This window comes from Pieris napi, chromosome 13 (assembly GCF_905475465.1).
Source record: "Pieris napi chromosome 13, ilPieNapi1.2, whole genome shotgun sequence".
NCBI lineage: Eukaryota > Metazoa > Arthropoda > Insecta > Lepidoptera > Pieridae > Pieris > Pieris napi.
In genome coordinates this window covers 4,473,908-4,490,610 of record NC_062246.1, presented here as the reverse complement: position 1 = coordinate 4,490,610, position 16,703 = coordinate 4,473,908, and the positions used below count along the sequence as shown (strand labels likewise).

Genomic DNA, 16,703 nt, shown 5'->3' with positions numbered 1-16,703 from the left:
GATCCTCCTCCATACCCGACGGTTTCCACGGTGCAGGCTGGTGTGAAACGCTCCCCTGGTCGCCTGTAGACTCTCTCACCCATGTCTAAGCTGTACAGGCACACTCGGGTTTCGTCGGAGAACAGGACATTCCTCCACTGGTCGAATGTCCACGGCACGTGCGTTTCGTAAAATCGCTTCCTGTTCGTCCGGTGGATGGCAGTCAGTTGGGGGCCTGTAGCAGCTCTCCGGGGCAGCAAATTCTTCACTCACAGCCTTCTTCTGATAGTGGAGACGCTGTCTGCTGTCCTTCGAGTAGCTCGAAGCCACTGCTGCAGCTCCACAGCGTCGGAGAAGCGGTTCCGCAAAGACGTCGAAAAAAGTAGCGAACATCTCTGACGGTAGTGCAGCGACGTCTACCGGATCCATGTCTCCTCCAGTCCTCCAGATGTAACCTCCAGTCTCTTGGAACCGTTGGTATACCCGTTGCACTCGAAATCAGCTAATTTTCAGTTGCCGAGCAACTTCAACCTGCCGTAGTCCGGTTTGAGGTAGGGCCTCCACTTGAGCTGCTTCTTCTGCCATGGTATCCATTTTCACTGGGTTTTTTATAGTCGAAGTTCTTCAGGTGTGACCTCTGTGACGTCTGGATAGCGAATAACCCATAATTGACTTTTACTCCCTCGTTTTATACGCGTCCAGGGTGGTACAATTAGTGAGCCTCCAAATGCGTACATCGCCACTTTTTAATCAAAGTGCTGGCGATTTGTGGTTTTTGATTTTACGTAAACAAATGATTATTTTTTTGAAAGCTTATTAATTGAGCTTTTAAATGATATTAATAATGATAGGGTACAGGAAGGATCTTAGAAGTTATAATCGCTTGACACGAATTTTAAGAAAGGTGCGATTTTTTTGACGCCGAGTGTATAACAGATATGTCAACTCTAAAGTCTATAGAACAAAAAAGTAATGCTAAATGTCCCAAGGCTGACAGTATTTAGTGTCAAAATTTTAGTGTTGGATAATGAAGAAATTTACTAAAAAATAATAGTGATATGGGCATAACTAAATTTTAGTGAAAAGATTTGGATTACAAAATTTATTTTTTGATCAAGGTTATATTAAGGTAAATAAATCCCCTACAAATACTTTTTTTTATAGAACCTGTTCTTACAAGCAGCAAACGGGCAGGAGTCTCACCCGATGTTAAGTACTCGTAAAAATCACGGAAACTCTGCCAGAAGGCTCGCAATTGCGTTACCGGCCTTTTAAGAATTGGTAGTTCAAGTAACAACAGTTTTTATTGTTTTTTTTTCAGTTATCATTATTAATGGCGACCGCCGCTATTTGTCTAAAGTTTACATCTCTCGCTAAAAATAGATCAAAATGTTGTCTTGAGATAGTACCAGAAGTTACTAATTTACAAAATATCGACCAAATAAAATGGAAAGAGAGCACTGACTCAATCGAGTATTTGGTCCCCATTACATATAAAATTATACTAAAAAAACACAATACTCTAAAAGACAATGACGCAGTGAGATTTTATCACTCTTGCGTCGATTTAGTACCATCATGGTCTCATGAAGATTTAGCTTATGGCGATATTTCAAGGAACATAAGTGACCATTTAATCCATAGAAGCTATAATAAAATAAATGCATGTGTATCTCTATCTAGGCCAAACGCTTTAAATATGTTAAATGAAAAACCTAATGATCTAGGAGATTTAGAAACAAAACTTGATAACATATTACATAATATACACGGTAAAGTACTGATGAGTTTTATTTTTATGTAATTTTGTTTTTACTTATTTATTTTTGTTTTTACAGTTAAAAGAGATTTTGGTACATGTATAAGTGAAAGTCAATTTGAAAACTCTAAAAAAGAGAGAAACTCCACTCTTGAGTTGAATAATAAAACCACCATTGGTACATTGACGGATGCCATACCGCAACTGTCTTCCAATGAAAGAAAAACCTTAACAATAGTTCCCGTTTGCAAAATTGACACATTTGAAGATATAGTTAATAAATATCCCCCACAAGCGTTAGAATTACCTAAATCCATCGTTCGTTATAACCCCTTAGCAAAAAGTAATCCAAAAGCAGAAAGAAAATTTGTATGTCAACCTCCGCTGTGTAATATTTCGTTCGATTGTAATCCAAATAGCATTGTTAACTTAAACGCACGTGTATCTTATTTCAAAAGTGTTATGGAGAAAGAAATATTACCTCTTAAAATAATTTTACAAGATATTATTACAAAATGCAGTACATTTGGGTTACTTCACAATTCTAATTACTCTAAAAATAAATGTATAAATGATAAAATTGCACTTGAAAATAAGAATCATTGTAATCGTGTAGTGTATTCTATCGTGTTTGATGAATAAAATTAAATATATGCCATATTTTTTCATTTCTATTCCTTATCAGGAACGGGTAATTTTTCATTACGGGTATTTTATAAACACAATTACTTACATTTTATTTAGTTTTAGTAGTCAGTTACCTTTGATTCTTTCAGGGAAATGGATTCTACATTCAACAAATTAGTTGAGAATTTATCATTCCAAGTGGTGGCTGGACCTTGCAATCAAAATATATTTGACGATATAACTCCAAAATCAGTAGGTACGCCGGTTAATGTGAAAGTAAAATTTCGCCATAAGGATGATGTCCATAGAGGAGTTATATCCGTTCCTAAATTTGAGAACATTAAAATGTCTAAAAACTTACGGTTAATTAATAGTGATCAAACTATATTGTCGTTTGATTTTCTTATGGATATGAAATCATCCGAAAGGCCAGCTAAAAAGTCGCAAAAGAAGGTTTTCCAAATTTTTAGACCAGGTATTCGTATAGTTCTCAAAATAGATTTTGAAAGTAAACTTGAGCTACTATAAAGCATAAATATTGTTTTGTCATAGAGTTTTTTGGTTTGTTTACATGTTGTGATGGTTTCAGGCATCTGTTTAGGATCCAAAAATAACAATGATGATGATGGATATCCATACGTACCTCCTATTGTAGAAAATGAAAATACGACATTTAGCGCAACAAAAGTGAATCTCACGAATAATGGAAGATGCTATGGGTTAAAGAAAGATACTGTACGCCAGCCGCTTGATACTAATCGAGCTCAAACAATGTTTCTAGGAAAATGTAAGCCAGGTTAGTATAAATAGGAAATAGTGTTAATTTTTTTAAATACAACACATACTATCGCTACTAACATATCAAATTTTTATTGTAGGAGGATGTCTTGATCCCCCTTTCGGTGAAGAGAGATATGCTTATGAACCAATCTTAGATAATGATGACATTGTAAAGTACCAATCCCTAGATGATGTAGAAAATTATCAAGTATCAAGTCGGTCTTACAATGCGCAACTACGTTCAAGAAGTCCGTTAATAGAAAAAGATAAAGATGTAGAAAGTAAATTATTTGATGAGCTTCTTATAACATACCCATCAATCCAAAATTGCAACAATGACAATCAAAACATTTTAAGGACTAATAATACTATAGAAAATAGGTCAATAATAAGTGCTGATACATGTATACAATCTTACTATAAACCACCTAGAAGTAAAGAAACTAGTATATCAAGTAACATGGAAGGACAAGAGATACAAAAAATTATAGATAATGAAATGAAAATAGAACCAACCAATATTATTGCCACAAATTTCAAATCGCCTTCTAGGGACAGTATTTATATACAAACAGGCTGTCCAGCAGAACCTGTTCTACCCAAAATGGTAAATTTGTCTCCAATCGAAAGTGGTTTAACATCTTTTGAAAATAATCTACAATCTGACATACAAGAAAATGTAGAACACATCAAGGAATGTTTGGGAGATCAGAACATTTCTAAGTTTGAGACTGGGGCTGGACAAAATCAAGAGGAAAATCTTTTACAAACACCAGATACATTTTCATTGTTAAAAAATTCACTTGAAAAATCTTCTATAACAAATAATATACGTATACATGAAGACATAAAAACATCTCCTGAGATAATTGATAGTATTCAAAATAAAAAAAACAATATACAAAATGAAGCTCAAACAAACAAAAAACAAAGCATAATTGTGATTACTCCAGTCAGGGTAAGTACAGGATGGTTCCCCTTTTGAAATGTATTCATAATCGAATCAATCAAAACATTTTACACAATTTGAAACTATGGTACAACGTAAAGTAAACAAATCTAATTTGATTTCTTTCAGGATCTTGAAGAAACATTGACAAATGATGATGATGCTGAATATTTACCAGATTTTTATGACGAAAATGGAACTGATCGCCCACCTACTGAATTTAGCGAGAGTTACAGCGATACACAATACTTCAATCAGAAAAATGATATGGTTGACAAATCCGAAAGTCAACTTTTATTAACTAATTTGCAACAAAAATCATCAATACTTCAAGTAAATGTTAGTAATGTGCCGATTAACAAAGCTATTTTACAAAACAATCAAATATTCCTTTATTCATTTCAGAAATTAGAAATTAAAGAAGATGATACTAATAACTTAAAAAGTAACCTTGCTAGCCAAAGTAATATTACAAATATATCTTTGGGATCTAATCAAGTAAATAATTCATCTATTGTTATACTTGAGGACAGAATTCGTAATGTGGAAGATTTTAAAATTAAAAACGATGGTGAAGGATCACAAAAAGTTTACGATCTCAATATGTCACCAAAAATAAGCGTAACGGACGACAAGGAGTCAAATTTAAAAGAAAACATATTATCCGACAAGGATGTCGAGAATCGGAGTACAGTAAGAGAAGAAGCACACGGAAGCGTAGCCAGTGTAAATAATATTGGAAAATCTTTTAAACCCAACCAACAATCAATTCAAAATATTTCGTTAACATCTTCAAGACATAGTGTGCCAGAAATAATGTTTAATCAAACTCTAGACCATGTAGAATCTACAACCCAAATTACTACATCACAAACCCTACCTGTTTCAACAAATATAATAGTTGATTCTCCTCAAGCTACACCGCAAGAATTGCAGAAGAGATACGATAATGATAATCTTACTATAAAAAGTTCAACACAAGGAATTATAAATAAAAATTATTTGGAAGATGATAACATAACGAGAAAAAAAGTATCAAACTTCTCTAATTCTAGCATAAAAACACCTAAAAATAAGACGATGTCTAAAAGTCGTGAATCGAGTTTAATTAAATTTTCTGAAAAGTCTTTGAGTGAAATCATTAATGACAAACATGAATCAAACATAGAAAATAAAAATAAAGAAATTGATATGATTAATGATTCTTTTAGAGACACTAATATTACACAACACAATAATTCTCAAATTACTGAAATTTTCCCGATTCCTGTAATTACAGATTCTATAGAGAAATTAAATCATGGTGGAACCAAAAAAGATAAACTATCAGAAAAAAATTCCCAGGAAATTATGGAAAAACCAAATACTTTTAAGACAGAATTGGGTGAAGTAGTTACAACAAAATTAAGTCAACATTATGAAACACTAAATGACATGAAAGAAAATAATGCTGAAGCATTCATAAAACCTCAGTTAATACTTAAAAATTACGCCAGTATGGAAAACGGTTTCCAAAAAACGAGTAAACTTAATATAATTTCTAATGAAAATATTCATGCACCGTTACCTAGCGCGAACAACAATAAAACAAATGAAGACACTAAAAATGATGAAATCAAGTCTTTTTCTATAAAAAATGAATCGAAGCACTTGGAATTGAAACCGACGACAAATACCAATAGTTCAAAAGATCGTTTAAAATTACTTTATAACAATCCTAATGACGAATTTAACAATAGCGATGTATTTCAACTTGATTTTGCATTGCAATCTTATGTTAACAATGACAAAGAAAGAGCTTTCAAAACAATAGACTCGGCTACTGCACGTGACAACGATAAACAAGAGCCTATATTATTATTTAAGTCAAAATTACGAGTTAACGAAGACGAAATGAAACTACCAATAGATCCGTACACGGATTTTGTAGTTTTATTAAAGAGAAATAACCTTATAAACACAGAGGATGCAAAAAAAATACTTTCTCGGGGTATACAATATACATATACAACATTCTTAATTAAGAACTAACTAATATATTTATTTTAACTTTACAAATTTTCAGAGGCACTTCACATTAAAAAGGAAAAACATTATGCGCGCGTTTTGAACGAGTTTCAAGAAACTATGTCGAAGGTTTACGAACAGACTTTGATTCCCGTACAAAACATGTTACAAACTTTGAAAGAAGAAGTTGACATTTTAGCTCGTAACCAGATTGTAATCCGAGAAATGTTGAGAAATAAATCGAAACCGACAAGGCTCATAAACGTCAATAGAAGATGTTCATGTTATCGCAAGTGAAGATGACATCTTAATTGTATATATATCACAAAATGTTTTAAGCTTTTTATAATTATTTGATCAATATTCCTTGTTGTTATAGATACATCACAAGCATGGAAATATATTAAATGACAAAACATAATACTCCCTTTTCCTTACGATATCTATTAGTCTTTTATTATCTTCATTAAAACATGTTGATATCGGTAATATAAAAACATTACTGATAAGTATACTGTACTGCGGAAAAAACGTAATTATTATATTATTAACAGATTAGTTTAACAACGCGATTTATTATACAGTGCTTAAGTGGATCGGTCGCTTTACGCCATCTGCTAATATATTTTTACTATACGATATAATATTGAAAATGTACAGTTATAATTTGTGCAGAAAATATTATTTTTAAGTGTATTAATTAGTGTGAATGTGGAATACATTTGGACTTAAAGATGGTTAATGAATTAAAAACAGTTTCCGGTGATGTTGCGAATAAAGAAAAAATTGCAGTCGATATTGATTATGCTCTAGATGTAGCGGGTAAGTTGAAAATATTGTTTTGAATATTTTTTAAATCAATTATATATATAAATACATTAAAAAAATTACTATCTTTGACAAAAGTATCATAAAAGTAATTCGTAGTCACGAACTAAGAGAAATATGCAAAAACTGTTAATTGTTTTTTGACATATTTTAAATAAAATAAAAACATGTATGTTTTTCTGTGCTTTATTTTATTTGACTTGTACAGAAATATGACAATTATGATTGTGGGTCAACACATGAAAATGGAAGCAACATTGTCTCCACTGGCATCTCGATAATTTTGTTGCTAATCATAATTTATTTAATTGATAAGACAGGCGCAAGCTTATTTATGTAGTATTGTCCTAAATATATAAAAAATATCATTTTAAAATTAGCTGACACAATTTCATATTGATTGGACATAATCTTATTATCGCTTACGACTCATTACTAATCACAACTACGTCTACTATACTTTTGCTCTTCACGTGCTATCATCTATAAAAATATTTAAAATAGATTAACTAACCAAATCACAATGCCACAGAAGAAAAAAAAGATTCGTATAAGCTTTAATTAAAGAAAGGGACATTGTTTTATAATATTTGTGAAGCAGTGATTACACCTCTGTGTAATCTATATTTACTCAAACGGATATTTGACGACAGTTTTACATAATTGATCATTATAAACGTTTATCTCCTCTGAATAGTGAATACGTAGAATGATCATAACCCTGAACGGTACTTTCTTCTTTTATTTCTAAGGGATTATGACCTGTTTTGCGTTTTAATAACCCTTGTATAAGAAACCCGTCACTTTTAATAACTGGTGGTATGTAACCTGTAGGTAGGTAGTAGATACATATAACTAACAAGGGAAAACTATTTTGGAATATTATGAGAATGCATAAGTCAGTTTTTAACCGTCTTTCCATATAAATATCTTTTTAATATCAATCTATTATCTATAGAATATTAAATTTTTAGAAAGTGTACTATGGAGTGTTGTTTGTGTTGATCCCTCCTGCCTCACTGTACGAGTCGTATTAATTCAAAATGTCATTCGCATCACCTTGATCAGTCTTCCACGGTTCGCTGGGAGATACGACCTCCATTTGTTTAAAGAAAGAGTATGCTCCTCCCTCAAGGGCCCGCAACCCACTAAAATGGGTGCCCATAGGCTGCAATGACTATCCTTTTTAGGCGTCGCATAGGCTCGTCTGGTTATATCCCACAAAGAAAATATAACAAAAATCATGTAAATAATTTTAACGTAAATCTATAGGAAAAATGATAAATCTCAAAACAATTGCATAGTAGCACCTTTTAATGTTAATTTTATTCTAAAGGAAAATGTATTAACTCTATAATAACTGTCGCATAAATCTTACCGCTATCAAACTAACAAATGTTTAGATTACTCATCATGTCAAATATAATAAATCACAATGTATACACCATTGCCTTATATGTATAAAGTACATGTTTTAATCTCTGGTTTACTAAGATAATGATGATGCTAAAGACATATTATCTAAAATGTCGTATTAGGAAAGTAGTTTGGTAACAATCTTCTTGGCAGGGAAAAGAGTTCCCGCGTACGTCTAGTAGATACACAATTACAAATATGAAATTCTTCACATTGCATCTATATGAATGTTGACACTATATGCAGATTTGAGGATAAATAAAAAAAATGGGTGAAGGTTTCACTTGAATGTTTTGTTCTCGTATAGGTTGTAATGTTTGCTATTGGTGTTTTATTAAGGTTTTTTTTAACATAATTCACTTCCAGTCCCTATTCGCTTAGCTCCTTCTCTATCTTCCTTTAAATTTCTTCTGTAGAAACATTACCTGTCCACATCGTATCCCTAACTTTAATAATACCCACTAACTGACATGAGACTGATCTTAAATTAAATTCTTAAATTAAATCATAATGATTCATGTGCACTTTTTATTATTAGGTATTAATTTTTTTTTTCATGTGTCCTTTATTAGTTTGCTTTTTTTGTTCGTGTTTAATTTCTTTTTCTCAACAACTATATGTAATACATGTATTTTTGCACTTCTTGCCTACCTTATGTAAGGTAATACTTTTTTTTCTCAATGTGGTTGCCTGGAAGAGATCGCTCGAAAGCGATAAGTTGCAGTTGCTCTCCTTTTTATTGAATTAAGTCAGTTGTACTATATTTATGTATATTCAACGAAGTGTTTATAAATAAATAAATAATTTGTAGGTCTCGGGTGGTATAACATTCGCTACAGTCTCTGCCTGGCTCTCTTTCTCATCGCCGTTATCATAGAGCCTTTAGGTTACGCATACATTCTCCCGGTAGCAAGATGCGATCTACAGATGACGGAGACTCAACGTGGGTTCATAGGATCCATACCGTACATCGGTAAGATCTTTATAACATTCACAAATAACACATGACCGAAGAAAAAAATATTCTTTATCTCTACACTAGTGGACCCGACAGACGTTGTCCTGCATGATATTTCAAGCAATTAGTAAAGCAAAGTATGAAAGTACCGACTGCAGCGCCATCTGGCGGGCTGATTTGTGAATCTAAACCATTCCCAGATCCCCTTGAACACACACAAAAAATTTCATAAAAATCGGTCCAGTCGTTTGAGAGAAGTTCAGTGACATACACACTCACAGAAGAATTATATATATAAAGAAAGATACGCACACTTTTAATACCATATTTTGCCATAGATATTTTCACTCTTTATTTCTGATAGATTAAAAAATTAACGTATTGCTTAATGTTAAACACTTATCCATCTTAATTAAGACTTAATTTTAGACTTAATTAAATGAAACATGAACTTTTTAGGCATAGCACTCACGTCGTTTCCATGGGGCTACGCGGTAGACACGCGGGGCAGGAAAAAAATGGTTGTGCTTAGTTCAGCAGTAGCAGGCTTGTTGGGTATCCTATCGGCTTTTATGCCAGATTTAATCTCATTTACTGCTATTAAGTTCCTCATGTCTCTCTGGTAAGTTAAAAAAAAGGGTGCGTGTACTTATGTACGCGCGTAAGAAGTTCTTTGGCATTATTAAAAATAGTTTTTGATTGCATGCAAATAATTAATTACAATTAAATAATCAAAGACTGGAAAAGGAAGTCAGTATAGTCAATAAAGTTCAGTTTACATTTGAAAAATTAAATAAATAAATATTTATTATTATTCTCTTACATTAAGTGTAACATAAATTCTATTATTATTCCAATGTTGTTTTTAAATTATGTCCAATGCCGTAGCATCTTCCGTGGGCAACTTCATGTTAATTTTGTGTCACGGTGCGAGCGCATCGTAAAATTTCACTCTCATCAATTTTTCATAACGCGTCTAAAGAAGTATAACTTCAAAAATTTACTCCAAGGCATACGTTACAATTGTGAAATCGGCAAAGTATTAAGCAATACTTTTCAAGTAGAGTAAAAAATCTTAATAATATGCAAATTTTTAATTTTATATAAAAGTATATAATTTCAGCCTGGCTTGTCCCGCCGCAGTGCCCTATTCGTTTATTGGTGAGATCCTGCCCAGCAAGTACAGAGATGTTACTCTATCAGTAACCAACGCAATGCAGATATTTGGATCAGTTTTTGTTCCTTGTAAGTAGCAAATACTGTCAGCTTCATTCACAGAGATCTAAGATGTGTGATATGAGAAACGTTTAATATGAAAGGAGTTGTTGAGCGTAACGAGAATACTTCGATCTCTACCAAGAGTCTGTTAAGAGAGAGACTGTCTTTGCAATACGATTTGCAAAGGCTTTCCTATTTTCCAATAATGAGGCAAAGTTTTCACTTGCTTTATACAACTAGTTACATCCCCTGTAGCTACATCTCTACTGGCCCCTTTGCTTTGTTCCCGGCTAGTAATTTGATAAGAGATGTTAGGTGCGCAGAAGTAATTTGTTGTCAATAGTAAAACCAAAAAACTTGGCGATTAAAGAGTGGCGGAGAGTTTATTGCCAGTTCTTCTCTTCCGTTCTACGCCCTTGAGAACTGGCAGTTAATGTCAAATTAGAAGCATTTAATGTATAGTTCTTTTTTAGACGTTCATAAGTGTACATTGTGTTACCTATATGAATAAATGATTTTGACTTTGAGAAATGCACCACCATGCAAGAATCTTGACACCAATACTTGACTTATCGTCGAAAGAAAGAATTTCAATACTAATTATGCCTAATTTTTCGACTTTTGTGTAAAGGATATAGAACAAAGTATGTTTGTTTAACAATTTTTCGTGATATTTATATATTATATCTTTAAGATTAACTATTTATTTTCAGTATTGGGATGGGCAATCCTACCTCTCACGTTTAGAGTTGATTTTGGCCTCTACGAGTTCAAGCCATGGCGACTTTTAACTGTTATCTACGCACTTCCGTTTCTATTGGGTGCCTTCTTGATGTATTTTGGCCCGGAAAGTCCGAAATATCTCATGTCCCAAGGCCGGCATGATGAATCTTTAGAAGTATTGAGGACAATGTATGCGGTGAATAAAAAGAAATCACCAGACGACTTTCCAGTAAGATTTCTTATCACCTATCATAATTAATAACAGTGCATCAATGAATTTTCCATTTTCTTGCTAAATACGCAATAAAATGTTATTAATTTATTTATAAGTCCTAAAACAACATGTATGCTTAAAATATACTAGAAACTATGACATCACAAATTTTACACAATAATTATAGAAGATAAAAATTTAACACAAGCAAACAGCAAAATAAAACTTAAACCAAACACAAACTAAGTAGAATGATTGTTGTATGTATTTATTGTATATAAATTATATCAATATTTTCATTAATCTTAGTAATTAACTTGTAAGAGTTGTATGCAATTTACATTAGATGAACCCATAATAAAACCAGCTTTAAATTAGCGACATGCTAGTACAAAAGGATATCCAAATTAGACTTGTGGGTATCCGACTATAGGTAAATATTTAATAGGTAAATATTTACAGATAAAATATCTACGGATGAACGAAGTAAAGGAGGAAAAGCCACCGTTCTTCAAATCATTAGCCATACAATCGGCGCCATTGTTAAAGCCACCATATATAAAATGGATGGCCTTAATAGGATTTCTGCTATTAGGAATTTTCGCAAAGTAAGTTTCTAATAACTCATGAGTGACTCAGAATAAAAATTATATAATAGAATTGAATATTCGTAGATACTTAAATACGTACGTTTAGTATGGTTTCGGCTATTAAATTACTCACACATTACTATATACATTATACATACATATACTATATTATAATATTATTGTAGACTAGATGACCCGGTGAACTTAGTATCACCTACATATATTTGTGTCAAAACTTAAAACAATTTTTTTAAAACAGCCGAAGATCGGATCTCGATATCTACAGCTATTAAACACAAATTTTAGAAGCTATCTATAAATATATGACTCAATTTTTGTTAGTATTTTCTTTTAATTATTATTTGTTGCCCACCGTTTAAGCCTTCTATTAACTTCCACAAATATTTCAAGATCATATTTAGTCAATTCTGTCCAGCCATTCTCGAGTTTTAGGGAGACAAACGAACAGCAATTAATTTTTATATAAAAATTAATCTTCTAATATATAAAATTGTCGTGTCATAATGTTCGTTCCCACACTCCTCCGAAATGGCTCGACCGATTCTTATGATTTTTGATGCCTATTCAGTAAGTCTGAGAATGGGCTACTATCTATCTTTCAAACTCCTAAGTGATAAGGGTTGTCCAACCCAAACAATTTTTTTTATTTTTTAGATATTATATATTTTTTGTTTTTATTTTTTTATGATACAGTATATAAAATACAAACAACCCTTAATTTTCATCTACCCTCTACGATCAACCCCTATTTTTTATTTGTTAGTTAAGTTATAACTTGTAAACTTATAACTTGAACTATAGAGAAATATCACAGAAAAACCTAAAAAGTTTTGTTTCCGGAAAACCAAACAGTCTCTGGAGTAGCATAGCAAAATGTTCCATGTTGGTATGTACTAAAAAGGTAGGCTAGGCATTAAGGAGAAACGAATTTCGCGGGGGCAGCTAGTAATAATATATAGTTTAATATTTGATTTTTTCATCAGACGATGGTACGGTTAATAATTTTTAGTACACTCTTATTATACACACTAGGTTACATATAATACAACATATATGAAATAAATGTTATATATTTTAGCTTAAATGGTTTATACGTATGGTTACCTGCTGTTTTGAATACCGTATTGACTGGCGGAGGAGACGGTCAAACAGCCTGTCAAGTACTTGCTGAAAAACGAAATCAGGTAATTCTAAAAAATATCATCTGATATATAGGTCGGTTATCGAAAGCTGGCGGGTTCACAGTACTCACACTAATGCAATTTCACATACAGTATGTTTCAAAATATGATTTTTTTGCCATGCTATACATTTTAGTCCACTCTGGTTTTAGTAAGGTTGGGTGGGTTGTAAATAAATAAAAATGTGTCAAATACATATAAATATTAGGTGCATACGAGGGTGGATCCAAAAGTTCTAAGCCAGACCAAGAACGTGAAAGAGTAGTTCGTGTAAATCATTTTTCATTTTTCGACATAAGCTCCATCTAGCTCAACACACTTCACTTTTACTTCACTAACTATTCTTTCAATACTCCTCTTAGAAACCCCAGTCGCATCTGATGTCAAATTAAATATAATTTTTTTTTCATTAAACTGTTTTTATTAAGATGCTTAAAATAATTAAAAACATTGTGCACCATTTCACGAGATTGCCCTGGTAATGTTTGAAAAAAGATCAACATGTATAAAATAATAATAATATAAAACAGTAAAGATCAACATAAACAGTAGCAAAAGAAAAACAATAACTGTCTCTTTTATACTCATAAGCTTGACCGAGCGCGGAAGAGACGGACAGTCTTTTCGTGATGTATTTGTGATTGTATTTCAGTTTGACATCACGTCTCGCGCTTATTCACAGACACTACACAAGCACAAAGTGTAAATGTGTTGAAGCCGCCAGCTTTAGATAATATACCTATACAAACACCACCTAAATGAAGGCACAAAGTAGTTAGTTTAGTTTATTTAATCCCGCAAGTGCATCAATGGACTTTTCTTCCTAAGTGCGAATCTTACACTCGCTTGTACTATAAATGAAATTATCGTGAGAAAATCGGGAAGCCTTCACCTTAAATTTTAAGTAAATTTTAGTTTTAAAGACCGGAACGCATCCACTAGTTAAACGATAAAATATCTTCCCTTTTAGACAGACGTTGGTGTGGAATGCATCGAAACAATTGATTCAATGACGTTCATCATTAACGCCCTCTCCAGTCTTGCGTGTGCTGTTATTGCAATAGGAGTCAGTAGTATAGTAAAGGTTATTGGGAAGAAAAATCTCTTAATAGCTTGTTACACACTCATTGGATGCGTGTGTGTAGGCATTAATTTTGCGACGAACCAAATTCTGTTTGCAATTCTGGTGTCTTCGTTTCCTATCTTGGGTCTGTGTATTGGACCAGTTAACGCTTTCGCTGTGGATATTTTCCCGACCAAATTGAGGTAAGTTTAAAAATGCGTATGTGCCTTACACGCAAAATCCGGCCAATTTATATGTCATAATATCTATAATTTTAGATGGTTGCAAATTTTTTAAGTTATACTTCTTTTGGTGCATTAGGGAAAAATGATGAGAGAATTTTTTACGACGCGCGCGCCTTCTCAAAACACCGACCTTGAAGTTAGCTATTGTCAACATTTTAGTTTTTTCTATTGTTAATATCGTTTTTTCTGCAAACGTAGAATAAAACTTTTGAAAAGATTTTTATCTTGTTACGACAAAGAAGTATAACTTCTAACGCGTGTACATACTCCACTCCAAAAACCCAAAGGAGGAGTTCAACGTGCAATTCTTTTGAATGCTTAGTTTTTCTTTATACTTATACCTACTTAATCGTTGGATTTTTTACTGAGAAATGGGTTAATATTTTCTTTACTTATCTGGTAAATATACAACCGAAATCATGATTTATTGTTTGCTTTATCCTATAATATTACACGTACATATTAAATATATAGAAGAAGTACTGATCCATTATAAATATTTTGCAGAGGTATGGCCGTCAGTTTGTCTATGATGGTTGGCCGTTTTGGGTCGGTCGTCGGTATGAATATTGCTGGAACATTGCTCAGTACGGCCTGTGAAATCACGTTTTATGGATATGGAGGATTATTGTTCTGTAAGTTATACTTCTTTACTACATAATTTTCAGCCTGGATTTGGGGTCATAAAGTAAAGAATCTCATTGTCAAAAATGGATGTAAACAAGTTTTGTTTATTTGGACCTGACTTGACATGTTCCTATGTTAAGTACTAAGCCCTGACTTATATTTGAAAGATTTAGATTGCAAGAGCCTTTCTTTTTTTCAGTATGTGGGTTGCTGAGCTTTTTACTCCCAAGACCAACAGCGCAGCCGAGGCAAGATACAAAAACTATGTCAACAAAGTTGTAGGGAGAATCAACAGGCTTGCAAAGTTAGCAGGCACTTTGACAGTTGACATCTTTAAAAGACGCTCCAACATCTAGTAGGATGTAATAAGCGAGCACCTTTAACAGCCGATTGGTCGTTGTATAAAGCTTTAATGTGATTTGTGGACGTTAGTCGATTTTTTATGCCCCTATTTTACCTATTTAGTGAAACAATGTTTAAATTTATATTAAATGTTAAATTATATTGGTACGTCGAAGTATTATATATACAATATAAAACCAATATGCCTCATATTTGTATTATATTTTAATAATACTTTGATTACCTACTACATACTCACTACTACGTCTTACTTTTTGTGGGCACCACTACAAATGTTAATTAAGTAATTATAAGGTAAAACAATCCTCATTGTACAAAGAAGATTTAGTGTATTAGATGTCTTCAGTTTCTACCATACGTCGTGTTTTGTTAAACACTGTTGATTATGTACAAATAAATGTGAAATATAATGTTTTATTTCATTATTCCTTCAATGAACATCAACAAATTCGTGCGACGTTATTCTAAATCCAACCCTTCCTGTTTTCGGTGGAGTGGAAATGTTGGTGTTTATTTTGGTGTAGTTAATGTTTTCGTTTTGCTTCTATTTATTTTCAGACTAAATTATTTGGAGACTCCCAACTTATTAAAGACATAATCAAATTTAGCAGAAGTATCAAGATTGTTTTTTTAGACTATATGCAGAGTTAACAGCTGAAAGATTTTTAAATTTGGCGCCAGAGGCTTGTGCCACGACTCGCTTGTCAGACTAGATATTATAATATTATGTATAAAAATTGACTTACTTCAAAAAAAATCGTTAGCCTGCTTTGCCTAAACGTGTGCAATCGCAGATAATATTTTTCTTATTTATTTGTTTTTCTAATAAAGTGCTTCAAATTGTGATGAGGACCATGGCGATTGAACCTATTTCTGCCTCCGCGTCATTTTCTATTTACATTCTCATTCCCCTGACCCTCTATCTGCCCGTTCTTCTCTGCTGCGAAATACAAAAAATATAAATATAGGATTTATTTTTATCTGTAAGAATGTAGACTGTAACCGTCGGTAAGAATATGTTTTCTGTAAAAAAAAAACATTGAATGTGCGTTTTCCAATTACAGAGCATAATGCGACTCAGTGCCGCACAATGCCGCATAATGCTGAAGCTTAATTGGAACGTGAATTATAGTGCTTTTCATGAAAGAAGTCCCG

The 16,703-nt window shown here is 32.6% G+C and overlaps 4 protein-coding genes across 4 annotated transcripts; all 4 read left to right on the top strand.

Annotated features, from left to right (window-relative positions):
* Positions 1 to 969: 969 nt before the first annotated feature.
* Positions 970 to 5,044, top strand: LOC125055561. The gene is made up of 6 exons (XM_047658021.1): positions 970 to 1,108; positions 2,515 to 2,840; positions 2,955 to 3,161; positions 3,244 to 4,103; positions 4,224 to 4,912; positions 5,011 to 5,044. The coding sequence occupies exons 2-6, from the start codon at positions 2,519 to 2,521 to the stop codon at positions 5,042 to 5,044; spliced, it is 2,112 nt and encodes a 703-aa protein (XP_047513977.1). The 5' UTR covers positions 970 to 1,108; positions 2,515 to 2,518.
* Positions 1,305 to 2,398, top strand: LOC125054969. The gene is made up of 2 exons (XM_047657103.1): positions 1,305 to 1,751; positions 1,818 to 2,398. Exons 1-2 carry the CDS (start codon positions 1,313 to 1,315, stop codon positions 2,378 to 2,380), a joined length of 1,002 nt encoding a protein of 333 aa, XP_047513059.1. The 5' UTR covers positions 1,305 to 1,312; the 3' UTR covers positions 2,381 to 2,398.
* On the top strand, positions 4,938 to 6,413 carry LOC125055411. The gene is made up of 2 exons (XM_047657870.1): positions 4,938 to 6,084; positions 6,160 to 6,413. Exons 1-2 carry the CDS (start codon positions 5,175 to 5,177, stop codon positions 6,396 to 6,398), a joined length of 1,149 nt encoding a protein of 382 aa, XP_047513826.1. The 5' UTR covers positions 4,938 to 5,174; the 3' UTR covers positions 6,399 to 6,413.
* Positions 6,414 to 6,669: 256 nt separating this feature from the next.
* Positions 6,670 to 15,958, top strand: LOC125055474 (synaptic vesicle glycoprotein 2C-like). Its single transcript, XM_047657936.1, has 10 exons — positions 6,670 to 6,923; positions 9,157 to 9,318; positions 9,763 to 9,925; positions 10,427 to 10,548; positions 11,235 to 11,473; positions 11,921 to 12,066; positions 13,148 to 13,253; positions 14,221 to 14,516; positions 15,066 to 15,193; positions 15,385 to 15,958. Exons 1-10 carry the CDS (start codon positions 6,836 to 6,838, stop codon positions 15,465 to 15,467), a joined length of 1,533 nt encoding a protein of 510 aa, XP_047513892.1. The 5' UTR covers positions 6,670 to 6,835; the 3' UTR covers positions 15,468 to 15,958.
* The last annotated feature ends 745 nt before the right edge of the window (positions 15,959 to 16,703 follow it).

Coding starts and splice junctions, on each gene's coding strand:
- LOC125054969 (XM_047657103.1), top strand. CDS start 1,313: ATGGCGACCGCCGCTATTTGTCTAAAGTTTACATCTCTCGCTAAAAAT. Junction 1,752..1,817: donor CATATTACATAATATACACG/GTAAAGTACTGA, acceptor TTGTTTTTACAG/TTAAAAGAGATTTTGGTACA.
- LOC125055561 (XM_047658021.1), top strand. CDS start 2,519: ATGGATTCTACATTCAACAAATTAGTTGAGAATTTATCATTCCAAGTG. Junction 2,841..2,954: donor TTTCCAAATTTTTAGACCAG/GTATTCGTATAG, acceptor TGATGGTTTCAG/GCATCTGTTTAGGATCCAAA. Junction 3,162..3,243: donor TCTAGGAAAATGTAAGCCAG/GTTAGTATAAAT, acceptor TTTTTATTGTAG/GAGGATGTCTTGATCCCCCT.
- LOC125055411 (XM_047657870.1), top strand. CDS start 5,175: ATGTCTAAAAGTCGTGAATCGAGTTTAATTAAATTTTCTGAAAAGTCT. Junction 6,085..6,159: donor AAAAAAAATACTTTCTCGGG/GTATACAATATA, acceptor ACAAATTTTCAG/AGGCACTTCACATTAAAAAG.
- LOC125055474 (XM_047657936.1), top strand. CDS start 6,836: ATGGTTAATGAATTAAAAACAGTTTCCGGTGATGTTGCGAATAAAGAA. Junction 10,549..11,234: donor TGGATCAGTTTTTGTTCCTT/GTAAGTAGCAAA, acceptor ATTTATTTTCAG/TATTGGGATGGGCAATCCTA. Junction 15,194..15,384: donor ATATGGAGGATTATTGTTCT/GTAAGTTATACT, acceptor TCTTTTTTTCAG/TATGTGGGTTGCTGAGCTTT.